General features: G+C 36.5%; 1 protein-coding gene across 2 annotated transcripts; it reads left to right on the top strand.

Annotated features, from left to right (window-relative positions):
• On the top strand, positions 1-24510 carry LOC107786715 (acyl-CoA-binding domain-containing protein 4). Of its 2 annotated transcripts, none has more exons than XM_075247216.1 (18): positions 1-256; positions 3814-3884; positions 5693-5756; positions 5849-5920; positions 6029-6223; positions 6299-6376; positions 6659-6822; positions 7097-7153; positions 9710-9771; positions 14872-15011; positions 15366-15492; positions 15587-15701; positions 18961-19049; positions 19936-20019; positions 20171-20365; positions 22311-22466; positions 23122-23181; positions 23690-24510. In XM_075247216.1, the coding sequence occupies exons 5-18, from the start codon at positions 6060-6062 to the stop codon at positions 23699-23701; spliced, it is 1503 nt and encodes a 500-aa protein (XP_075103317.1). In that variant the 5' UTR covers positions 1-256; positions 3814-3884; positions 5693-5756; positions 5849-5920; positions 6029-6059; the 3' UTR covers positions 23702-24510. The 2 variants fall into 2 exon arrangements, with proteins under 2 accessions (XP_075103317.1, XP_075103316.1); XM_075247215.1 differs by having other exon boundaries at positions 4-256; positions 6717-6822.
• Positions 24511-27310: the final 2800 nt, after the last annotated feature.

The following is a 27310-nucleotide window of genomic DNA, read 5'->3' as shown; positions in this document are numbered from 1 at the left end:
ATCACCCCAATGTATATATAGCAAACAGATATTAGTACTCATTCTTGACAACTTATTTCGATCCGAGGAGCGAAAAGGAATCGGCAATCAGATTCAGAGGTGAATGGCGATGGCGAGGGGAAGCGCTGGCCTCGCTTACCCGGAACGATTTCATGCTGCTGCTGCGTATGCAGGTTTTGATGGATCTCCCTCCGACTCTTCTAGCTCTAAGTTCTCCAACGACATCGCTTTGCTCCTCTTTGGCCTTTACCAGCAGGTCCCTTTTTCCTTCTTTCCTTCTTGCCGCTTTTTTTAATTTATTAAATTGTTAATTTTGTTGGTTAAATGGCTTGATCTGATTCTTCCTTATGTTGAGTTACGGCAGAGGATGGATAGTTAATAGGAGTACTTAATCTAAAAGGCGCCTTTGGCATATTATTCCAGTTGAAATTCTCGTAGATCTGGACTTTCATTTCCCTGTATTGTTATGATAGGAAATATTTTGTTTGATGAAATCATTTGCTATTTCTTATTATATGTAAATTCGCAGCTTTCAGAAGAGAACCACTGGTGAATGTATTCCGGTCCAACGAAATAGTTTACATAATTCTTAGAGTACTGTTTATGCACTCCCGTACATATGCACGTGATCAACAAGGAGTAAACCAAGCTGAAGTTTAAATCTAAACAGACCTATCTTGGCAATGTCTTCATATCTATGTAAGATTATAAATACAATTAAAATACAAACCAATTTTCTGTTATAACTAACCGAATATGCTAATACGTCCCCCTCCAGTTGGAGCAAATGCATTATATATGCCCAGCACTACTTTTTGACTTAACGCCTTTTGTGACTATGTCAGCCTTTTGTTCTCTAGTACGGGCATAAACATAGCTTGTGTGACTTACTCCTATATGAATCAACCTAACAAAAAGGAATATCAACTGTTATGCTTGAGGCAAATATGGGCTTGATTCTTCAAAATGGAAGGCAAATAAGGTTCTGGGAAGATGCATGGATGGGCGACACTCCTCTTAAAGATCAATTCTCTGATATCTACAGTATTCTTTGCCTCACAATAGGGTAATTGCTGAATTTTATTCAACGCAAGGTTGGAATCTCTTTCCTTGAAGGAACTTAAATGTTTGAGAAGTGGAAAGTTAATGTCTTTTGCTTCAGCTACACCATAGTGTTGGACCACAATAAAATAGATTCTGTCAATGTGAGGGACATTCCAAAGATCTCTTTACAGTCAAAAGTTGATTTGCTGGAATTAAGCAACAACGGGGATTATTGGCCTTGGAAATTTTTTTGGTTTAGCAAGGCTCCTTTGAAAGTCTCTTGCTTCTCTTGGATCGTGGCTAGAGAAGCTTGTCGGACTTATTGGCCACCTCTTCTTGCATTGTAGAGTTACTACTCAGATGTGGAACATGTTTTTGGCAATACTTGGCATGTCTTGGACCATGCCAAAATTCATTTTTGAGCTACTGCAATGCTGGAAAAAAAGGGATTGCGCAAGAAATCACAAAAGACCTGGAATACCATTCCTCAAGCCAGTTGGTGGACTATTTGGCTTGAAAGAAATAGCAGAATTTTTGAAGGCAACAGGAGAAACATAGATAGCCTTGAACAATGGTGTATTTGCTTGCTAGCATTTTGGTGCAACCTGCTTATTGTACATGATGAAGTTGGATTTCCAGATACAAGAGGAACTGCACTTTTCTGTAATTATGTCTTCTGGCACTGGCTTAGAGCAAGTATGATATAACTGCTCCTTTACGGACTTACTTTAGAAGTAAATCAAGAAAAACATGTGGAAGTAATTTGTCAATTGACAAATATAGCTTATGTCAGTTTCTTGGTTTCAAACAAGATAAAGTTTAAGGACAACAGTTATTTCAGTAGTTATTGCAGCAGTTATTACAAGAGTAATTGTTTATCTATGTCTTAGGAGTTTGTCTTTATCTATTAGTTTAAATATCTGTTTCTCTCTGTAAGAATTCTAGTAGGATAAATTATCATTATCTTTGTATCTGGAGGTTTGTCCACTCCATACTGACATAATTATTGGTTAATGCAGTGTTCAAGATTCTTGCACGTTACTTAACCAGTAAAATTTCTTTCCTTTATCTCTTCTTCATCATAGATCCTATCAAAGTATTTATAAAATCTTTGATTACTTATCCAAAAAAAAAAAATCATCTTCGAAACACTAGTGTATAGCTTCTTTAGGTAAAGCCCATTCTCAAACCCACAACTTCAGTTATGAACGTTTCTCTTCAGCACACAAGGCATTCTTGTGTACCATTTTCAGTTGTGCCTAGGAATTACTTTGAAGCTATGAAAGATGAAAGGTAGATGCAAGCTATACAAACAAAAAATTTAGAGACAAATCGCACATGGAGCTATTGCCATTACCAAAAGTTAAGAAGGCAATAGGTTGTCCATGGGTCTATAAGATCAAATTTCGTGCAAACGGATCCATAGAGTAGTTTAAGACAAGTTGTTTAGGACGTAATTAAGTGAATAAAAATGTGCTTCTTCTAACAATTTAAGCTTTTAGAGGAGATGGTTACTCAATTCAACATGGTATCAAAGCTAGACTCGTGTATTCTTGGTCTACTCAATATTGGACCCCCATGATATGTTGTCCACACTCCAGATGTCCCGGCCTGATATGCTGGGGGAGGGTAGAGGGGATGTTAAGTGCCCCACATTAATATAGAGAATGAGTTGTTGTCTCCTTGTACGGTGTTGGGCAGTACTCACCTCATGAACTAACTTTTGAGGTTGAATTAGGCCCAAGGTAGTATCTTGATGAGCTATATGCTTAACACATGCAAGTTGAATTAATAAGAAACAACTTGAAATTCCATCATTTGTCGAACCAAATGCACTATGATTTGTTTTCCTTTTTTTTGGAGAGGGGGTGTGGGGGAGGTGGTGTTAGAGGGTTGATGGCATATGTTGTAATTTGTTTATCATTTTTAAGAAACAGAAGTTTTTAGTTCCTGTTTATAATTTAAGTTTCTTTCATTAGCCAAAAAAAGGTAAGTTTTAGCGTGGTTCAATCTCTTCAGTTGTGCTATTGAGTGTAAGGCTTAAGACTACTAAGTCTTAGAAAATGGAGGATAGAGAATAGACTATGATTTTTCTTATAGTCAAATCTTTTTACAGAGTTTCATGGTGAGGGAGGAGACAAATTTTCCACATTTATCGATTTAATTGCTAAGGGTGCCCAAGAAAGTATATTTTTTTGCATGGTTGGCAGCGAGGTGAGCGATTCTGACGGATGACAATCCGAGCAAGAGAAATATTACTTATTTTAGTTGGTGCTATATGTGCAAATGTTCGGGTGAAGAAGTTGATCATCTTTTGGTCATTGTAATTTGTAGGGTGGCGTCAGGTCGGTGGAGGGTGATCTTGAATTGGTGGTTTGCTATAAGTGGCTGATGCAAGCACTGTCAAAAGATGTGTTGCATAGCTGGACGGGTTGACGAAGGAGAAGAAGACAAAGGGCTTGAGAGGTTACTTTACTAGCTCTTATGTGGGTCATATGGAATGAGAGAAATAGGAGAGTGTTTGAGGAGATTGAATATGATTTTGTACATTTAAGGAGTAGCCTTTTGTCTTTGATTGTTTTTTGTAATTTCTCTACTTTTTGGTATACCTCTCGTATACGGGAGTTTTTCTCTCCCAACGTTAATAAAATTATTTACCTTATCAAAAGAAAAATGATTTTTTTCTCTTGTTTATGCAGTCTATAAGTGTTTGCTGAATTCCAAAGGATCTGGCAGGATTGATATTCTTGTTGTGTCTAATTGGTGCAGGCAATTGTAGGACCTTGTAAGATTCCTAAGCCTAGAAGTTGGAGTCCAGTAGAACAAAGCAAATGGACCAGGTTTCTTTTAATGAGCTCTGTCATTTGGATATTATCTAATCTTGATTTGCATCATCTACTTTATTTGAGGAGGTTATTCTTTTACCTTTTTCATTACATGATAAACATATTTGTGCTAAATTTCTTATGTCTGTATATAATTAGTTTAAACGTACATTTCATTGCCTAACTGAAGTTGATGTTGCTTAAAAACAAGATATCACCTAAAATAACATTGAATTTTATTTATTTCTACTCTGGTTAGTTGAAAATAAAATTGTCTATTAGTAACTGATAATGTCTATCTAGTAGTTTGCAGTAGTCTTTATCTTTAAGTTAGAATAGTCTCTTAATTGTTCTAAGAATACTAACTGCGTAGAGATACTTATTAAAAATTTAAAAGGAAACCGTTTAGAGCTACTTATTTATGAATAGGAGTGTTGTGTATTATGTTGAGAAACTAGATACTAGTTTTTTTCCTCTTATAAGTTTCTCAAAAGAACACACAAGAGTCCTATTCATAAATACGTAGTTTTAGACGTTTTTCCATAAGTAGTTAATTAATTCATTTGGTATTACAGGCCCCTTCGTCCTCCTCCATTCTTCTTCTTTCCCCCTCTCGGCCTCTCCTCTCTTCCATTCTCTATTTCTCCTCTTTCTTTCTCTCCCTCTCTTCCTTGCTTTTCTTTATCTCATTGGCTCTTTCTCTTTGTTCTCTCTCAAATCTTCTTTCTTTCTTACTTTGTTTCTTCCCATTCTCATTTCCCCCCTTTCTTTTCCCTTCTCTCATTTGTGCTGCGACATCAGAAGCTCTCCAGCAGCAGAGCTTTAAGTAGAGTCACTGCTACAGGCTAACAATTTCATTAGTTTATAATCGAAGGAGTGTTATAACAGTTAACATCAGCCAGGGATGGGAAGATCACTACAAGTCAGCTGTTTAAGGCAAGTAGTGGTGCCATAGGCGAGAAGAACCTTGGTCATTGTAATAGGAAAATGTTTGCAGTCTCATTCGCATTGAACAATTGTGGAGTCATAACTAATGGCATATTGTGTCAATTGGCTTCTCAAACAGAAAAGAACTGATGATAAGTAATATAATTGAAATTAATTTATTGAGCTGTTTGGTGTTGAACAGGTTGCCTACAGTGTTATCAAAGGCGTGCTTAAGCCCTAAAGTGAGGCTCAAAACATATTGAGTGCTTCGTCTCGCTTGACGGGCACTTCAGTGTTGTCATCAAGGCTCTAAGGCATACTTTTCCTTGTCAATAAGTGTAATCCTGAAGAGGCGACACTACACAATTGATATTTCACTTTATCGTAAATTCTCTTCAATTTCTTTGTCAATGTATTCGGCATTCATGCTTATATATATATTAGTCTTGGACTACACATACATATTTGTTGTTTTTCTCTATTTGCACCTTTTTTCATTAAAGCCCACGCTTTATTTGCACTTTGCGCTTAAATTCCCAACAAACCTTAGAGATTTTTTGCGCTTCTCGCCTTTGATAACACTGGTTGCCTATATGTCAAATTTAGAGACGAGATAACAAGCAGGGGAAAGATTGATTAATGGGATTATGAAATTGGAATATTAAATAATCAAGATTCATCATGATAGTCAGTCCTATCCCAAAAGGGAATTCATTATTAAACAGGTATCCCAGAGCCACCAATAAAAAGATAAGAAGAAGAAAAAGAAGAGAAGAAAAGAAAACAGGACATCCCAGTGCCACAGCCAAAAACAATTCCTACTCACAGCTGTAAATATTCCATATGCATTATTGCGGCCTGAATTTGTATTCTAAAAGGTGGTCCTATTTTTGTAGCTGGAATGGACTTGGTAACATGGCTTCCACTGAGGCAATGCGTCTCTTCGTCAAAATATTAGAGGTCTGTGCAGAGCTAACCCTACTTATCTTGATAATTTTGGCGGTATGAATGAAAAAGTTAAACAGCTTTTATTTATTATGGAACATGAATAGGAAGAAGATCCAGGTTGGTATTCCAGGGCCTCAAATTTTGTATCAGAGCCTGTAATTGACGGAGATATGAATGTGAGTTTCCCTTTCCTTTGTATGCTTCTTTAATTCTTTTCTTTTTCTTTTTCCCTAATCTGAGCTTTTATCTTTTCCTTTAACTCCCCATTATCTCCTTTCGTTCAGCATAATCCAAAAGCTGAGCCAATTATTGAAAATGGAAATGCTTTTCCTGAGACAAAAACTATTCCTACTGAAAATGGGAACTTGTCAGATGCTCGGGATAAAGATGTTGTATCAGAAAGTTTTGGTGCAGTTAGTGTATATGATCAATGGGTTTCACCTACAGTATCTAGTCCACGACCGAAAGCTCGATATGAGGTATTTGTTTTGCATCTCTTTTTTTTGTTGTTGCTTTTACTCATAGTCTCAACCAATCTCCATCTTCTTTCACAGCATGGAGCTGCTGTTATTGATGATAAGATGTATATATTTGGGGGCAACTACAATGGGCGTTACCTTAGCGATCTCCAGGTATGGAAACTATCTAAGCAAGCTGTGATTGATGGTTGCACGCCGCAGCAATATATATATATATATATATATATATATATATATAAAATTGTTGCGGCTTTTGCAAATCATAAGATTTTTAACTCTGATGATTCTTTACCATGCTTGTCCTTGGAAGCTGGTTAACACTAATTACTACAGATTTTTTCATTCTTAGTCTCATTCTTTTCAACTTTTTCATGTTTTTGTCTCATTAGATTTTCTTTTTCCCAATCCTAAAGAGTAGGTATTCTTCCATTGTAGTTTTTCTCTTCCTTTGGTTGCTGGACATTCAACTTTTATGGATTGGGGGTCAATGCAGGCTTTGGACTTGAAGAGTTGGACATGGTCTAGAGTTGAAGTTAACACAGCTGGTGGTGAGGCTTCCCCTGCACCAGTAGCTCCTTTGGCTGGTCACTCCCTGGTTAGTATTGATATATGGTTTTTGTAGTTATTAAATTATTGTGGTATTTACACCAACTTCTGCCTGCTCTCTCTCTCTCTCTCTCTCTCTCTCTCTCTCTCTCTCTCTCTCTCTCTCTCTCTCTCTCTCTCTCTCTCTCTCTCTCTCTCTCTCTCTCTCTCTCTCTCTCTCTCTCTCTCTCTCTCTCTCTCTCTCTCTCTCTCTCTCTCTCTCTCTCTCTCTCTCTCTCTCTCTCTCTCTCTCTCTCTCTCTCTCTCTCTCTCTCTCTCTGTGGGAAGGAACTAAGCTCATATCAATTGGTGGACATATGAGAAATCCTTCTGAAAATGTGCAAGGTTTGTTCTTGTCACTGAAATTTGATTCCAATTTTTTCTTTGTATAAGAGCAGCCTAGAGATGATACAAGTGTAGTTTCTCCAAGCCAGTACACCTGAAAATGGAAGTTTCTTTTCCCAGAAGAAAAGAAGAGATGAAATTACTCTTCTTGGCTTCATGATAATCATTAGGAGATTTGGGGTTTACTTTTGAGCCATTTGAAGATGTCCTTTTGGCTCAATAGAATGCGTTGACTAGCTTTGGGCCTATGACTACAATATTATCCAGTCGTGCATATTGCAAGGGACGGGGTAACATACATGCACGTATGAAGATCCACAAGATGCTCTGGTCTCATTTATGTTCCATGAATATCTGCAAAGCACTATTCCATGACCTAGAGAACTTCTGACCTTGTTTTATTGGGCTTTAGGCACAAAGAGAAAATAAAGCACGAGCTTTAACGAATAAAGACACAAACAACGAACAAAAAAATTCTTTCTTTCTCTCTCTCTATATATATGTAGGGTTTTGCTAACCTACTACATGAAGGTAGTAGGTTAGCATTATACCAACGTTTTCACCAAAATGCCCCTTGCTACTAATAGAGACTTTTAAGGGCTTTTCAGTCTTTTACTTAAATCCATTTCCTCCACTGTTTTGCTCTAGAGGCTCTCCCCCAAATTCTGATGTCGAGAAAAGTTTCTTAAAACCCTGTTACGGAATCCATGAAGATACTGTTAAGAACCTGTATTTCCATCTTTTGAAAACCATCAAAAGTAAAAGTTTTTCAATACAATAATCAAAATAGCAGAGGAAACCAAAGGCATTTTCGATGTCATATTCTAATCTTTTTGAATCTACGTGGTGCGACATCAAGATTTTATATTCTTTTCTGTTTGAAACAGTTTATGGAATAATTTATTACTTCAAAAACGAAAAATTGAATGTAACCAGAAGATGAACACTAAGTTTGTATTGGTCCAAGGTGTCATTGAGAAAAGATCCTAAAAAGAACTTTGAATTTTAGAAATTGAGAAGTATGCCTGGAGATGGAAGGCTGAGATTGAAAATGGAGAGAAGATTCCAAGAGAGAATGCAGAGTGCTTCAAGCACAAATTTTCTGCAGAAAACGAGAGCCAATGGAAGATGGGAAATTTGGGAATTCAGGTAAAAGATTGAAAAGTCCTTTAAGGTCTCTAGTTTTAATTAGGTGGTAAGGGGCATTTTCGTGAAATAAAAATGGGTACAATGCTAACCTGCTACCTTCATGTAGTAGGTTAGCAAAACCCATATATATTGAAAGAATTCAAGAATGATAACTACAAATTTACACTGATAAAGTTAAATATACACTTAAGAAAATAATACTTGTATGAACAAAGGAATGGAAAAAACTACAAATTATCATAAAAAGGAAGAAGGAATCAGACACTACAATAAAGTGAGACATTATTGTTTAGTGTCATCCTCTTCCAGACATAGCTCATGGGTAATGAGGCATATGCCTTAGCACATTTGTATCTACACTTAAAGCTTTGCCTAAGTGAGACAAATTACCAACCTGTTTTGCACCTAACTTCAGGGCTTAAAGGCGCAGGCGAGCCTTCAACGTCATGGTGGATACTTTGTCTCACATAGCTTAAGGTGACCCAAGCAAGCCTTGAACTAGAACTAGTGCTATGCCCATTTTTCATGTTCAAGTAGTTCAATTTCTGGTTGTGCATGGTTATTGTCGTACTTCATCTTATTCTGATCTTTTAGAGGGTCGTACGATTATTGTAGTAACTGATCACACGCGCACATATGAAATATGACAAGATATTCTGGTATCATGTACATTCCATGAAGACCGTTGAAGAACCATTCCATGTCTTAGATGTCATCTTACCTTGTTGAGCGGAACCTGTACATCAGCCAGTGTGCTTGCTCAAGTAGCTCAATGACCCATAATGCAGCGTTATATTCATATTTTATCTTATTCTGATCTTTTATGGGGCAATATCATTGTCATTAAATTGAGTCTTATATTTCGGTTTACACATACTGTGTCAGTTGACAACGATTCATCGTGGCTTGTGTGGATGACGTTCTTCCGGAGTGATATTAGGGACAACTTGAATTACTGTAATGAAGTAATTTATTGAGCTTTTCTTTTTTTAATATAGGTCTCTAGGCACTAGGCCCATGAGATAAAATTTCTTTTGAGGACCTGTTTAAACCTTTTCTCATCCACCTAAAGTACCTCCGAAGTTTTGTTGGATATCTGAGATACTCTCTCTCTCTCTGGAGGTGGCGGTAAATCAGTTATGTAGAAATAAGAAATGCATTTCGTAATAAATAGAGTTTAAATTTTCTGATGTGAATTATTCTAGCAGTCGTTTCTATTAACATCTTGAATACTTTGGTGTGCCAGATTTTTCTGATATATAGATGCTTAGAATGATTTTACTATGATGTTTTTGGTCAGCTAACTTAAAAAGTATCTTCATAACAAAATGGATTCAAGTCATTACATAGAACCTTATTTACTTGATTTTTTTTGCTGCTTAATGCTATGTGCCATTCGTTTGCCAGTGATGGTGTTTGATCTGCAAATGCGTACTTGGTCGACCTTGAAGACATATGGAAAGACACCGGTATATTTGTTTATCCCATAGTGCTGTTTTACCTTTTTAGTGGCTTCAAATATTCTTGGCGTCCCTGCTTCTGATTTGATGATTTCTGGGGTTGGATGTTTCCTGACTTAAATGTTGTTTTCTTCCTTTTTCTTTCATTTTTAAGGATCAAAAAGTTTTCAGCATTACTGAACACCCTGTAATATCAGTCTTTTGTTCTTTGTTTCCTTCTTTTTTTCCTATTGGGCGAAACTTAAAATTAACATGTGAGTGGTTCCTTTCTATCTATCTGTTTCGTGTCTTATAGCCTGTTTGGCAAGCTTCTCCAAGGCCAAAAGGTGCTTTTTTTCCAAAGTTGAGGTGTTTGTCCAAGCTTCTAGGAAGAAAAAAAGTGCTTTTGAGTAGAAGCAGAAGTAGTTTTTGAGAAGCAGAAAAAAATAGCTTCTCCCCAAAAGCACTTTTTTGAAAAGCACTTTTGAGATAAATACACTTACACTTGAGCCCGTTTGGATTAGCTGATTTGAAGTAGCCGATAAACATTAGGTGCTGAAAAGCACTTTTAAGTGCTGAAACTGATTTAATAAATAAGCAGTTACGTGTTTGGATACAAGTGCTGAAATTGATAATAAGCTGCTGTAGTGTTTGATAAAAAAGTGCTGATAAGCTCTTTTTCTGTTAAAATGACTTAAATAACCTTAGAACTGTTTACACTTATAAGGGTGTAATTTCTTCAAAATTTTAGATTCGAGATCGATTCAAATACAAAATATTCTATTTGTCATTTTATTTTAAATATAACTGTGATTAGATAAGATAATTTTTATGATAAGCATATAATCATAAGTTTTATAAGAATAATTAATAAATTGACAAAAAAATTTCAGTAAACAAATAAACCTAAATAGGACAAAATATTTGAAGAGAAAAAACAAACACTTAATGCGTACTATTTGTGCCAAATTAAACTAAAACATTCAATTATCGTAAATATCTTGGGCAATTAGATCACGAATTGCCGTCCAAAAAATTATTATCTCCTTCATTTTCCACATTTTCTATATTTGCAACATTGATGCGTGCAGATCTTTCAACATCAGGATCAACAAGTGGCACATATCTCTCATTCTCAGCTTCTTGGAATGCATTGTCCACTTTACATTTCTTTCTAATGTAATTTTGAATTGCCATTGTAGCCAGTACAATATCTCTTTGAGTGTCAATATGATAGAAAGGCATATCTCTCAAAATAGACCACCTTGCTTTCCATACCCCAAATGTTCGCTCTACAATGTTTCTACAAGAAGAATGCAAATAATTGAACATTTCTTTATGTCCATTTGGGGATCGCAATTGCCGTGTCGCACCTCGACGAAATTCTGCGAGGTGGTATCTCACATTATCTCTTTTGTTTGGTGCCATATATCCCTTCATATGTGAATATCCTGCGTTAACAAGATAATATTTGTCCCCAGATGGATATGAAAAGTTTAGTTCGGGTCTACGAAGAGCCTCACCAAATATACGATTATCATGAGCCGCTCCTTCCCACCCAGCCCATGCAAATGTAAAACACATATTAAAGTCGACAACAATAAGAATATTTTGAGTAGGGTAACCTTTGCGCCCGATATATGGTATCTCTTGACCTTGAGGTAATCTTGCTTTTACATGCGTGCCATCAAGTGCTCCGATACAATCCTAAAAATATATACATGGATAAATTAAATGTAATTTACAGCAAAAAGTTTTTGAGTTATAATGTAAAAACACAATAATATAATTATTAAAAAATGGTAACTTACTTTAAAGAAAGGGAGATATCGTTGGTTACATGGCTTGTGATCTCCTGCACCATTATTATAATTTGGATGTGGTTGAATTATATCTCTTGCAAGCTTACCAATGGCCTTTAAAACACTATGAAAATGCCTATGAATTGTTTCTCCTGAGTGCTGAAAAATCTCTTGTACCAACCGATTCCCGGCACCATGTGCACAAATCATCAAGAACATCCCTAACTCCTCATACACAGACATCCCACGTGTGGGTTTAAGACCATATTTATCAGTTAGATCTTTGCTTAAATCAAGAAACACTGACTCAGTCGAAAATTTTCATAACAACGAGTCTCATTTCCATGTAATATCTCGTGGATAAATATATTCCTAGTGCGTTTAGATGTACGACTACGGCATGGTTCCTTGCAAATATATTTCTCATAATATATCAATATACTCTTACATGCGATTTGACATAGTGCCATCCATTCCTTACCTTCTTGACTTTCCTCTTCTTTCATTTTCGTCATTTAACAAGTCACTTGGATGACTAAATATCAACTTGTCAATATTCCAGCAGGCCATTAAACTGAAAATAAAATAGATACACATACTGTTATGAATTAAAAATAACAAATGCTAACTTTAAAGTAGAGAGTCATCAATTATAATAAAAAAATGTACTGTTATGAATTAAAAATGACAAATGCTAACTCTAAAGTAGATAGTCATCAATTAAAATAAAGACATATAATGTCTAAACAAAAAACAATCATACCACCATTATGTCTGAACATGACACCAAATATAAAAAAATTATAAACTTCCATGCATATAGTTTAAAGAGCAGGTTAAATAATATCTAATGCTAGTGTAATATGGCTAAGTCATCACAATAACTTCTCATACTGTATTATATGGATTGTTCGGCACGAATGATCGTCTGTGGTTATACTCCAACCAAGATTTCCTAGCTTCATCAGTAGACAATTTGATAAATGCATGTCGCATCTCTTTCTGTGTCAACAAGTTCACAGCACAGTTAAAAATATCACTCCCTGCAAGAATACCAGGAATATTTTCTAAAATATCCATGCACTTCTCAATGGTTGGTTCTGATGCTGCACGAGATGTGCTTTTGTTAGATATAAACTCAATTAAGGAGTGTATCTCCTCTTTTAGCGATATATGAATTATTTTTTGTCTTGCGCTTTTTCATTTGACTACTACTGTCACTGCCATCTATTGACTTTCGCTTTCTAAGTGATGGATCAGGAAATGTAATTGAATCTATATTCCGCAAGTCGTAACTTCCATCACTTCTTTCATGATTATATTGTTCTACGTCATTATCATAAACATCATTTGTTCCATCATCATCTTGTTCTAACCTAACTTCAGACTCTTGTTCTTGATTCGCTGCACGTGCTCTCTCTCCAGTGGCAATAATATCAGTAAATAGAGCATCATAACGAAACCATATCAGAGAGAGGTCTTTGTTTCTAAATTTTTTGTATTTAGAATTCTCCTATAAAAAAATTTAAAATTGCTTTAAGTAAACAAAGGATATTAAGAATTAAAAGAGTTATGAAATAATTATAGAAAAACACAAGCAATGTACCTTTATTGTTTGCTCCCACCAATCATCATCTGCAATAATTGTTTTTCTTGTGGGATCCCATCCTAAACCTGTCTCACCTCTCATCAACTCTTTAAAATGAGTCCACTCGGATTTCATGTGATCCCAATGGTTTTTCATTTGTTTTCTAGTATATTGTAAACCCGCCTTCTTATTAAACTCATTTACCATATTCTTCCATCCATCTTTCGACAAGTAAGTATTTGGCCTATTTCCTTTTCTAACTTCTTGCTCACATAATTCAATGAATTTAATGTGTGCATATTCATCCCACTTAGCATTATTTCGTCCCAAAGTATTATCCACCATAATTGAATGTAAACAATCTGAAGAGAATACAACATTTAGTTTATCCGAATTGAAAATTAGATGACAAATACCAATAGAAAGATCACTACAACACAAATTCAAAAAGATGCAAATATGACAGCAAAAAGGAACGAAATACAGATATGCATGAGAGGTATGAGAATTAGCAAAAAGATAACCTTACTAGAAAGTAACAGTCTTTTTTTTTTTGGACTTTTCTTTTTCGGAACCTTATCTTGAATTTTTTGCATGACAAGGAGCTCTCTATATGACATGTCTGATGTAAATTCTGTTTATATGACAAGTTCCTCCTCATAGTCATATCTCAGAAGATTAAGATTATTGATAGAAAATTTGTTATATTTCTGGAGTGATTCCTCAGGAGACCGTTAAAGCCTCAATTAAGCTTAGCAATATCTATACGATCTAGCTAGCTAGATTTTGCTTTGACCACTGTTCTCATAAAACGATCTAATTCAGAAAGTGAATCAGAGAGTCCAATTTCTATATATTCCCACTAGTCATGTTCATTCACTTGTAATTTCAAAGATTTCTTCACTTCCTTTTCCATATGAGTTGCCAGCTAAGCGTGGCTACTTTTTGCAACTTTATATAACTAAATAAACTATAGAATGGCACAGTTTTCCAACTTTTGATTTATCTGTAATAGGACACTGACCTACTTGAATACATAATCACCAAGGAAACGTCATTGGAGCATCAAGTCTCTTTACTTTCAATTCCAATTAACCCGTATAAATAAAACTATGAACAAGAGATATATTAGAAGTATAGAACATAGTTTGAACTGAAAAGATGTTTAAATATGTAGGCTAGGGTTCCTATAATCTTGCAATAAGATTTGTAATTCAAAATATAGTAAAATAAGATTTGATGTAGGGATACATGAGTTTTGTTTTAAAAAGGAATATTTTAGGGATAAAATAGTAAAAATCTTGGTGAAACTTAAAGTGCTTATAAGCTAAAAAATCATAAGTTGGGGGTGACCAATTTATGGCTTTTGGCTTATTTTTGGCTTATAAGCACTTGGCTTATAAGCACTTTTAACTTTGCCAAACGCATAGATAAGCTGAAAAGTGCTTATAAGCTGGTTTGACCAGCTTATAAGCTTAGCCAAACACCCTCTTAGAAGCAATTTTCAAAAGCTTGGCCAAACACTAATTGCTGTTCAAAAGTACTTTTCAAATTGATTAGCCAAACATAAACTGCTTTTCACCAAAAGTTCTTTTCTGAAAAGCACTTTTAGGAAAAAAATACTTTTCAAAATAAGCTGATTTTAGAAGCTTGGCCAAATAGGCTATTAGTCTAGACGAACGAAACAAACTAATTATTCTTGTTTGATGAGTTGATTAGCTTCTGCGTTTGCTTTTACAGGTTTCCCGTGGAGGTCATTCAGTAACGCTTGTAGGAACAAGCTTAGTAATATTTGGTGGACAAGATGCAGGTCGATCTCTCTTGAATGATCTACACATTCTAAACTTAGAAACCATGGCCTGGGATGAAGTGGACACGCTGTAAGATGCTTCCAGGAAGTCTTTAAGCACGCTATTTTCCCTTCAGATTTTCTTGCTTGTCTTTTTGAAGGACATAGAAGTCAGTTACCATCTCTGTCTACTATAGTAGTTTTCAGTTTTGGCAAAAGAAATCCTCATCTAGTTAGCTTGCATGTCTTATTGCCTGTATACATTTTCAAAAATTTACTGATGCTAATAGTGTGAAAGTTTACAAAGATTTTGCCCATGTATCTTTTATCTTTCGTTAAAAAACCGTGATCATTTGCAATATACCTGTACTGGTGCTTATGCTTAAGCAGTCTTACTCTTATAAGTTGGTAGTATCCACTTTCCTTGACCTTATTATTTTCTTAGGGGAATTCCTCCTTCTCCAAGGTCAGATCATGCTGCCACGATACATGCAGAGCGCTACCTTCTAGTTTTTGGTGGGGGCTCGCACACTGCTTGCTTCAATGATCTGCATGTTCTTGATCTGCAAACTGTGAGATAATATTTTCGGTTCCAAAAGATAGAGAGCTGCTCAAATTAGAATATTATTTGTTATTGGTAACTCTTATTTAATTTAACTTTTACAGATGGAGTGGTCAAGGCCTACTCAACAGGGTGAAATACCAAGTCCACGTGCCGGCCATGCTGGTGTAACTGTTGGAGAGAATTGGTTTATTGTTGGGGGAGGCAACAACAAGAGCGGTATGCTTTGTTCTTTAAGAATAGCCACGGCGTTCATAATAGTTCCAACCGTTGTTTATGCTAGGATTTTTAATGCCTTTTTCCTTCGTCGAGGGTTCTTGGCAGAATCTACAATTTTAAATATATAAAATTTGAATAAGATATGATGACGATCTTGTTGTCTGAGCTGGAAGAATTTCTAGTTCATAACAGATCATGTGAGTAAAATGGTACTCCTTCTGTCCCAATTTATGTAGCGGTGTTTGACTGGGACGGAGTTTAAGAAAAAAGAAGACTTTTAAAACTTGTGGTCTTAAAACAAGTTATAGACATTTGTGTGGCTATAAATCATTTCATTAAGGGTAAAATGATAAATTAAAGTTAAATTACTTTTAAATAAGTATGACATTCTTTCTGGGACAGACTAAAATAGAAAGTATGGCACTTAAATTAGGACAGAGGAAGTAGCTTTCAATTATTCCCTCTATTCCATTTGATCTGATACTCTTTCCTATTGATTGGTTCCGAAAAGAATGCTACATTTTTGTACGTGGAAACTCTTTTAACTTTTAACTTCTATTTTTACCCTTAATGACATGCTCTTAAAGTCATTAGCAATGTCATGACATGTTTAAGACCACAAGTTGTTGTCAAAAGTATTTATTTCTTACTTAAACTTCGTGCAATACTGTCATATAAAATGAAGCAGAGGGATTAGTTAAAATTCTTTTGGCTAGATGGATTATTTTTAATCATCTTGTTACTTCCTAGAATCTTGGAGTCAATGTTTTTGGTGCATGAGAAGTGTCCCTATGTGCCCCTGAATTGTTGGGAAAGGCCTTTCGGTAGTTCGAATGGTTGGTTAACTTTTCATTGTAAAATAGTGTTTATTTATCTCTCAACTTGTTATCCACATCTTTCCCCAAAAATTGAAAGGTTGAAAGTGGTTATGTTAATGTACAACCTCTTTTGATAAGGTAGTTCTCAAGTTAGAAAATATCTTGTAGAAGATGTGTTAGAGATCTACAACATTTTACATATTGGTTGTGCAAGGGTCTTTCTAAAGGGTTTATGATGATACATTGCTGTGTTGTAAGCTCGTGTTCTTTCACATTTTGAATTGTGTGAATTGCCTCAATTGTTGATGGGTTTAATGAGACTTGACCCAGGAGCTCCGATAAGGTATTCAATGGTGTGAACCACTTCACCAAAAAAAGCAGGTTGTGCTTAGCATGATTCTTTTCTGTGATGAATCATCTGAATAGCCGGTCCAGATGAATGAGTGAAAGTACAGAAGAAATATCAGGTCAACTGTTTCTAATCTAGTACACAACTAGAGCATTGTAATACTATGAGGGGTCGTTTGGTAGGATGTATTAGGGAATATAATACATGTATTAGCTTTGGTATTATTAATCCCTTATTTGGTAGTGATTCTAACCTATGTATAACTAATACTTGTATTAGTTATACACCCTATACAGTACTATTCTTATACATAGCAATCCATTGCATTAGCAATACCATGGTTTTCAGTACATGAATAAGCATGTATAAAGACATAACTGCCTTTTCAAATTTCACATACAAAGCTAAGATGTGGAGGGTATTTTTGTATACAAACAATTTCTTTTAAAAAATTATGCAATGTATGTTAATACACCAAACCAAACAGTCGATAAGAAATAATCCCAGCATAACTAATAGCATAACTAATTCTAGCATTAATAATCATAATATTACTAATACACCTTATTCAGTACTATTCATATATGCCCTACCAAATTACCCCTGAGAGTTAACAAGTTCAGGGGACTTGTGGGTTTCTCTTGGTTTATGCATAAGCAGGTTGTGCTTGGCATGATTGGTTTTCTGTGAAGAATTATCTGAATAGCCGGTGCAAAAAAGTACAATAGAAATCTGAGGTCACTCTGTTTCTAATCTGGGGGGGAGCGCACTGCAGATTCTAAATTTTCTAGAAAGTGAAAGCAGTAATCCGGACAACAACAACGACCCAGTGAAATCCCACTAGTGGGGTCTGGGGAGGGTAGTGTGTACGCATACCTTACCCCTACCCCGAGGGAGTACAGAGACTGTTTCCGAAAGACTCTCGGCTCAAGAAGACGAAAAGAGACAATATCAGTATCACCAATAGAAACCATAGGAAAAATAACTTCATGTAAATGAGAAAGTAGATGCAAAGCAAACGTGATAGAGAGTACATAGACGCGACACTATGGAAAACAAAAGAGTAGTAAGACGCAACATTGCCACTAGCTGACATCGGCAAAAACCCTACCATACTAGCCTCACAAAGGTACGAAGTAAGGTAGACTCAACTACCTCCTAACCTACAATCCTAATACTCGACTTCCACACCTTCCTATCAAGAGTCATTTCCTCGGAAATCTGAAGCCTCGCCATGTACTGCCTGATCACCTCTCCCCAATACTTCTTAGGTCGTCCTCTACCTCTTCTCGTGCCCTCCAAGGACAGCCGCTCACACCTCCTTACAGGAGCATCTGGGCTTCTCCTTTATACGTGTCCGAACCATCTGAGCCTCGCTTCCCGCATCTTGTCATCAATGGGAGCCACACCCACCTTCTCCCGAATATCTTCATTCCTGATCTTATCCATCCTAGTGTGTCCGCACATCCACCTCAACATCCTCATTTCTGTTACTTTCATCATTTGGATATGTGAATTCTTAACAGGCCAACACTCAACTCCATACATCATGGCCGGTCTAACCACCGCTTTGTAAAACTTACCTTTGAGTATCGGTGGCACTCTCTTATCACACAAGACTCCAGATGCTAACCTCCACTTCATCCACCCTACCCCAATACGGTGTGTGACATCCTCGTCGATCTCCCCTCCCCCATGAATAACCGACCCAAGGTATTTGAAATTGCCACTACTTGGTATGACCTGTGATTCAAGCCTCACTTCCACGCCCACTTCCCTCGGCTCAATGCTGAACTTACATTCCATGCATTCCGTCTTCGTCCTGCTCAGCTTGAAACCCTTAGACTGAAGGGCCTGTCTCCACACCTCCAACCTCTCGTTAACACTGGTTCGCGACTCATCAATCAGAACTATGATCCGGAGTTGGACAAAAAATTATGATATTTGTGGATCACTTATATTTGCTTCAATATGATTTTAGTTGTGGACCATTGCCATCATTCTTGTGTTAATGCTTTTTTTATTTATTTTTTATTGTTTCAGTTCTCCCTTACAACTTTATGCTGTTCTTATTATCTTACAATTGTTGCAGGGGTCTCTGAAACTGTTGTGCTCAACATGTCTACTTTGGCTTGGTCAGTTGTAACAACTGTTCAAGGACATGTTGCTCTTGCCACTGAGGTATTCCTGTTCCTGGCGGTGTCTTCTTTTTTCAAGCAACCTACCTGTTTTCTTTTCCTTTTTTTTCCCTTTTAAGTATCTGGATTGGATACAAAGCTTTTGCTTGTTCTGTTTTCCAACTAGAAGATAATTTTTAGTTGGATGGCTCAAATTTGAGTTGTCTGAACTAATGCCACATGTTGCTTCTGTTGTTTCCATATTACCATTATTCTGGCCGTCCAATGTGGTCCTACGATTGAATTCTTGAGGTGTGCTCGACACTCTACAGAATCTGTGATATGTCATCAATGTGACATAATACAGCAGACGAAAATGAAGAAGAGCATCCATCAGTATCCTTGAGCTATTCAAGTTCTGATCACGCTCATCCCTGATTAAACTTCTACGGAAATAAGCTTGACAAAATCTAGATTGTCCGTGCTGTCGCAATATCTTTAGTTACCACTAAATTGCGATGCAGACAGATATGAATATGTTACCATCTCAGGTTACGCCTAAGTTAGAAATGATTTGAATTTTGATACTGCAATTGTTTTGGTTGTCAAAAGTTTTAACTTATTGTTCCTCATTTAACAAGTAAACAACAATGAAATGATGTTGAAGAATTTGGGAACTCTTCCTTCTCTACTATGCCAAGACTATTGTATTGTTCCTTATTGCCCGGGCCACTCTGGGACCTAAATGTGTTTGATGAACTTGCGTTTGCATGAAATTATTTTTCAAATAGATAATAGTACGTTGGGTTCTTAACTATTCTTAGAGATTGATATTTTGCGTTTTTCTTTCTCCGAATGTCAAATTATGCTTAAGAGATTGATATTTTGTCTTTTTCTCTAAATATCCAAGTGTTTTAGCTTGTAACTTAAGAAAATTTCTTGTCCTACAGGGCTTGTGCTTGGTCTTATGTTCATATAATGGTGAAGATATCGTAGTTTCATTTGGAGGATACAATGGGCGATACAATAATGAGGTAATTCCAGCACAGCTAAATCATATTTATTCTCTTTGCGAGTTTGGTCAGCCCTTCCACTGGGGCTAGTGAATTGTTGGTTGGTTTCTTTATCCTTGCTATGCTTCTCCTAATTAAATTTCTCTATGGTGTCTTTCATCATTGTTTTAAGGTCAGCGTACTAAAACCAAGCCACAAGTCAACCTTGCAATCAAAAGTGATTGAGACTCCTGCAGATAGTGTTTCAGCAGTGCACAATGCGACTAATGCCACTAATGCCACAAGAGATATGGAATCAGAGTATGGAATGGGCCAAGAAGGCAAAATAAGGGAAATTGTGATGGACAACATTGAGTCCGAGCCAACGGTATTCTGATGCTTTAAAATTCATTATCTTGTATTTATGACTGGTTATATGATGTGAATTTTGCTTGCTTTTCTTGTGCACTGAGATCTCAGTTTAATTGTGCTATCAACTTCCTTTAAGATAACTAGAATGTTAATCTATCTACACTGGAAAAAAATAGGTTCATCTATAAAGCTGCATTTGAAGTTCACATTTTGTTCTCTTCTCTGTAAGAATATGCCTCAACCAACTAGGTATGTCTTGTTTCTACAATTCCTTGTATATTTCGAGTAGTTGATAATAGACTAAGAAAGAGATAAAAAAGCTCGTGAGAATAAAAATGTAGTTCAAACAAGACAACAAAGGCTCTTTGAATTCATTGAAATTGATGATTGCTTGTTACGAAACACCACCTATGTATAGGTTCAGCATATCTTGTATAAAAACTAAAACTGGTGAAAGCAATAAATGATTGTGTGCTACATATGTATTATTATGGCTCCTCCTTAACTATTGTGAGGTGCATTTATTGGGTGGATTGAATCCACAGCATTAATTGCACATGGGTGAGTTTGATTTCTTAATTCCTTGTTCATATATCTTTATATCTAACAAGAGTATTCATGGATGTTCATACTGGCAGAGTCATTTAAGTGCAGATGTCATCCAATGAAAAGAATTTAGTCTTTTTTATATAATCAACTCTAATTTATTGTCCTTGAAAGATTACACATAGTCAATTTTAACCACTTTAAACTGATTAGAATGCTACGAGTTTAACTTTAGCGCACACATTTCACATGGCACATACATGGCATAGAAACAAAGATGAGTTCCTGAGACTGCCACACGAAACAAGCATCAAACTTAGTGAATGTAATTATACCTGTGTAGGTATATGTGTTAATATCGCCTAAGCAAATTAAAACCAAATAACAAACATGCTTGAAGGTTTTGCATGCCATATACTATATTCAATTAGCAATTACATTTGCGGGCCATATTAGTGCTTTTGTAAAGTATGTCTGGTCCTCCTATTGTAGTTTTTCCTATTTTCTCACTTTTTGTTGATGTTAAAAATTTCAAATATCTTCTCTTGCATCCCAAAAAGGAAAACAAATGTTAGGATCCAGTAGTTTGAAATATGTCTCTTTCCAGACGTGTGTAACTCACTATCCAAGCCTTGGTGGACATAGTTAACTGGTACCTGTTGGAGGTGGGAGATAGCAGGTGTCCTGTGTAATTAGTCGAGGTGCGCGGTAGGGCCCATACACCACGGGTATCAAAAAAAAATAATCCTATGCTTAACTCACCCCCCCCCCCCCCCCCCCAGTTATAGATTTGAAGTGAAACAGAGGATTTATGATTTAAGAATATGCCATTTTCTTGTTGGCCTTCCTTCAATCTTCCAACTTGTCCTAGCTTTCCAGAAATGATTAACGGTACTTCCCTCTTCTTTTCTCTCTAGCGCTTCAATCACACTAGGTCTTATACCATCAGAAGCAGTTCTAAAATTCAAATTTGGCTAAATGTCTGCTTATAGACCTAAATGTATAAAATTTTAGTTGAGTGGAGCAATTGGTTTCTGATATCTCAAATAGCAGGTCACTGTCACTAAATGTATATACTACTTGAGTAACATAAAATGTAGATGTGTGGTGTTAACTGGGATATTTGTAAGAATGCAAGATTTGCTGTTCATTAAATGTAAAAGCCAAAATGCCAGTGCAAAACTTTTATCGCTGTTGTCTCCGCAAGCTTAGCCTGCTTTCGTATTGCTTTATGCTGTTGAAGGGTTCAATAATTTGCCGTTACTTGAACATGATTAAACTGACAAACCACTACATTGTCATATTTCTATGCAGTATCATGAGTCATGACGTGTTCTCTTTCACCGTACTTCTGTTATCCTTCTGTTTGTCTTTTTCCTTGTTGTTCCCTTGGGCCTCATGGTTTCATCATGCAGGTGAATAAAGTTGAAGAAACTAGTGAATGTCTTTTAGCAGCTCTCAAAGCTGTGAAGGAAGAAGTAGAGTCATCTCTCAGCAAAGAGAAGTTGCAGACTCTCCAGCTGAAGCAAGACTTGATATATGCCGAGACTCACAACAGTGACCTTTACAAGGTAACTCTCAAATTGATAGGTATACCAAAAGTGAAAGCAAAGTGCATGCTATTTTTTATTTTCCCCCCATTTTTGCTTCTTTTTAAAATTGAGTTGAACTGTAGCCTATGTTCTGTGTTTCATTGTTTTGTTTAAACTACTGGTCTGTTTTATCTTCCATCTCCGGTAAATAGCTAAAATGCTTTTGGTATCTTTCGGATTTGATAATGCTTTGTCGTTAAGTGGCCACTTTGTCATTTGTTGCTCCCTTTGGATACTGTTAATGTTATTATTCTCTTCAAACAGATTTTATTGTTTGGATACTTTGATGTTCAAATGCTCTCTGCAGGGCATACTATCATATTCCATATGGGGTCTTTCCTATTCTTTACTGCATTCATTTATCTACATAAACTAATTTTCAATTTTATTCTGAAACAAGATCTGAGCTAATTTTCCAGCATTTTTGGTCTTGGTGCTCATGCTCACCTAAGTGCAAGTTTAGATAACGTGAAAATATGTAGTAAGAGAAAAAGAAATATCTTTTGGAATTTTGCACCTATGTATTTGAGATCTTTAAGTAATTTCCAAAAGATAAGGCTGTCACCAGGCAAGATCCAGGTCTCTGACAGCTGTGCTTCACATCTAACTTTGTATTTCTCTATTGCATATGCAGGAACTCCAATCTGTACGAGGTCAACTTGCTGCTGAACAGTCGAGGTGTTTCAAACTTGAGGTATGAGACTATTTTTTGTTTCTTTTTTCCCTTTTCTTTCCTTTGAAAACCATTTTCTGGTTGGAGGAGTTGGTGGAAAGGGGAAATGCTTTGAACCTGCAACCAATTAGGATTTAGGATGGTTCCTGCCACTTGTGGTTATCATTTTGACTTTAATGATTCACATGCTTTTATTGGTAACATCTTGTTGGTTTAATTTCAGTTCTAGACTTCACCCCGTCCCTCATTTCTATTTAAACCCAGCTTCTTTTTTTGATTAAACATGTATGTGTTTTCACAACAAAAAAAAAAGGGATTAATCATGTATGTGTTAGTTATTTTTTTGGACTGGTTCCCAGCCCATCAAATAGCAGCAGATTTTATCAGAATGACCAAGTATTTTGGTTTATGTTGTCATTATGTCCGTCAGCTTATTTGCACATTTAGTTTCTGTTTGTGGTTCATTATTTGCATGACATGTTGGCAACAATGAGTGACGATGAGAGACTCTCTACAATATATTGGACAGATCAGGAGCTGAGACACGGCAGAAGTTGCGGGTTCCAATATACCCTTCTTACTTATCTCTGCCCACATGCACTTGCAAACATACACATACAAAGATCTTTTAAAAGTTGAACTCAGAGACTACTCGCTATTATCAAACTATAGCTACAATGCACTGAGAAGAGCAAAGTTTTCAAGACAAAGGCCTGATTTATCTTAATTTGCTGAAGTGGAAGAAGGTAGTACGTTATAACCTCATTTGACAGGTTGATGTTGCGGAGCTAAGACAAAAGCTACAAAGAATGGAAACATTACAAAAAGAAGTTGAGCTCCTGAGACGACAGAAGGCTGCTTCTGAGCAAGCCTTGAGCGCAAAACAAAGGCAGAGGTCTGGTGGAGTGTGGGGATGGCTTGCTCCTCCTCCTCCTAGTCAACGAGATGATGCATGATAGAAAACTTCGATGCACAACTCACACTGATGTTTATCGGTTATTCTTTTAATCAAATTGTTATTATAAGCTGTTCTTTCACAGATAGAATAAGATAGAGTCAGAATACTTTTAGGTGGAGAGGGATATAGTTGTGTGTGATGGCTGGTGGGATTTTTGTTGTATAATTACCAAGAACAGTTAGTGCCGGTTAATTTTCTACTGAGAGTTTCGACAGAACCTCCACTTCCAGAAGATAGAAGTTTTGGATGCGAAAGTATAGGAAGTTTTTTTACTGCTGGTTCGAATACCGTTTGACTGTAATGCCTAACCTCTTTAATGTAATTGACATTGTGTTGTGACCATATTTATACATTATACAAGCCGAGTCAAGGCAGAATAGGATACACGTAAACTTTCTCTTTGGATATTTTCTTATTTTAATGTTATAATATTATGAGCGCTCAAGCGTTAATAATTAAATATTACAATTTACGAAGTAAGAGAATTATGTTAAGAAACTTAGCTCAAAGTAATACTATAAAATAAGAAAATAGATAAAGGATGTACAAAGGAAAGAGATAACGTTCTTATTTCATTAAGTGTTTTCAAGTGTATAGTACATGATTCCCAATACCTCTATTTATAGGGTTACGTAGAGGCTTACAATAAGGCTACTTTAAACATGGTATTAAACATTTCAGATTATGGAAGATCATAGGAAGGTTATGGAGGTGTGAGAGTTACAACTACAATGGTGAGAAGTAATAGGGGTTATCTACATAATGGAGAAGAGTAGTGGGAGTTATATTTGATTAGTTGACATCCATATAAATATGTATTTCATAACACTCCCCATTGAATGTCCACAAATAATGTTCCTCGTTAAAACATTACCAAAAACAAATTCAGTGGGAAAAAAAATCTCAGTGAAGGAAAAATAGTATACATATCTTGTAATACACATTTCTTGCTGCCTCGTTAAAAACCTTGCTAGGAAACCCCAGTGGGATAAAACTTCAGCTAAGGAAAAAAGAGTGCAGCACGTATGTGCCTCCCCCTGATGAAAATATCACTTTATTTCTCGGAGACGACGAATTCCAAGCTTGTATAACAACTTCTCTAATGTTGAGATCGGCAATGCCTTAGTGAATTATTTCGTCAAATTATCACTTGAACGAATTTATTAAACATCTATTTCATCATTCTGTTGAAGATCATCTCTGTAAAGAAACTTTGATGAAATGTACTTTATTCTGTCTCCTTCAATATATCTTTCTTTCAGTTGAGCTGTGCAAGCAACATCGTCTTCAATATTATTGAAATCTTCTCTTTAAAAAAATCACATATTTGTTGTTTGTTGAGTCGCTTGCTTTATAAGTTGCTAATACCTTGGCATGACTTGAATCAATAATTGATAGCCTTTATAGAGTATCATAATAGAGCAGTACCCTCGCGTGCAAATAAATTGTTTGAAGAACGAACTTCAAGAAATGCCACCATTTGCATAAAAGGCATTTGCATAACCAACAAAATCTTGACAATATTTGTTAGAATAAACAAATCTATATCAAGGGTTCCTTTTGCAATATAATACTAATCGTATTCCAATATCTCCACATTGTAGTAAAATTATATCTCGCTAGCATATTGTAATACTCATAATTCTAGCAAAATACATTAGTGCACCAATTGCACTAACACACAAAAATAAATCATATACGCCATGATTGCTCTAATCCATATAAGGATGTCACGTCCCAAACCTGGGGAGGCGTGATCGGCACCCGATGCCATACTCGGCCCGAGCGTACCACTTTGTAACTGTGAACTCTGGAGGGGTAATGTCACGACCCAAAAACCTAACCCGTCGTGATGGCGCCTATCGTGGTACTAGGCAAGCCGACCTTTCCAAAACACTTTCAGAAATTAACAGAAATGATTTAAGACATTTAAAATAACTGGAGTTTCTCATAAATACGGGGTAAAATCCAAATAAAATATAAGTGCGGAAAAATAGCCCGACATCGGGGTGTCACTAAAGTCATGAGCAACTAGACTCTCAATCTGAAAGACAATATCTACAAATAGTCTGCGTCTAGATATCAATACAGAGAAAGAAAGATAATAAGGAGGGAACACTAGGTCTGGGAACGCCGGCAGTTACCTCGTAAATCTCCGGAAGATCAACTGCGCACGAACTCAATGACCTCCACGTCCAGTCACACCTGAATCTGCACACAAGGTGCAGTGAGTAACATGAGTACTTCCAACTCAGTAAGTAACAAAATTAAACAAGGAACTGAGAAGCAGTGACGAGCTACACAAATGCAGTTCATTTCAGTAATTTCGGCAAGAAAAGTAGGCATGCTTTCTATTCGGTGTTTTAAATCAAAACATTTCGAGTTCAGAAATAACAATATAAGCCCTCCAGAAAAGTTCACAACAACAATAATTAGCAACGAAGTGCAACAACAAAATAAGAGTAAGTACAACCTCACAGGGCTACTGCCACTCATCTATCTCAACAGCTCAATCACTCGGCTCTCACCCTCAATACTCACAATCAAAGGTACCTGCGCTCACTGGGGGTGTACAGACTCCGGAGGGGCTCCGACAGCCCAAGCGCTATATATTGCTGCGGCGTGCAGCCCGACCCAATACTGTTGCGGTGTGTAGCCCAATCCATATATTGTTGCGGCGTGCAACCCGATTCGATATATGGCCCGAAGGCTTGTTGCAGCGTGCAACCCGATCCAATATTGCTGCGGCGTGCAGCCCGATTCAATATATCTCATATAGCTCTCAACCCGGCACTCAGGCCCTATCTCAGTCACTAACCTCTCCAGCCCCTCGGCCTCACAGAATATCATAATAACCAGCCCAAACAGGGAATACAACAAGTATCAACAAGAAATGAGAGGAAACAAAGATATTCCACACAATAAAACTGTGACTGAGTACAAGACATCAATTAGCAGTCAATTCAACAAGTATACGACCGCTGCGGCTCCCAATAGTGATATCATATGGCTGAAGCATGGTTTCTAACATGAAAGGCAGTCAATTGCTCAAAGACAAGGAAAAACAAGCAATAACAATGGATATTCGACTTTATAGTCTCACGGGACGGACCAAGTCACAATCCCTCATGGTGCATGCTCGCACGCCTGTCATCTAGCATGTGCGTCACCTCCAATTATCACATTATACCA

Source organism: Nicotiana tabacum, chromosome 24, assembly GCF_000715075.1.
Source record: "Nicotiana tabacum cultivar K326 chromosome 24, ASM71507v2, whole genome shotgun sequence".
NCBI lineage: Eukaryota > Viridiplantae > Streptophyta > Magnoliopsida > Solanales > Solanaceae > Nicotiana > Nicotiana tabacum.
This window is presented reverse-complemented; position numbering and strand designations above follow the sequence as displayed.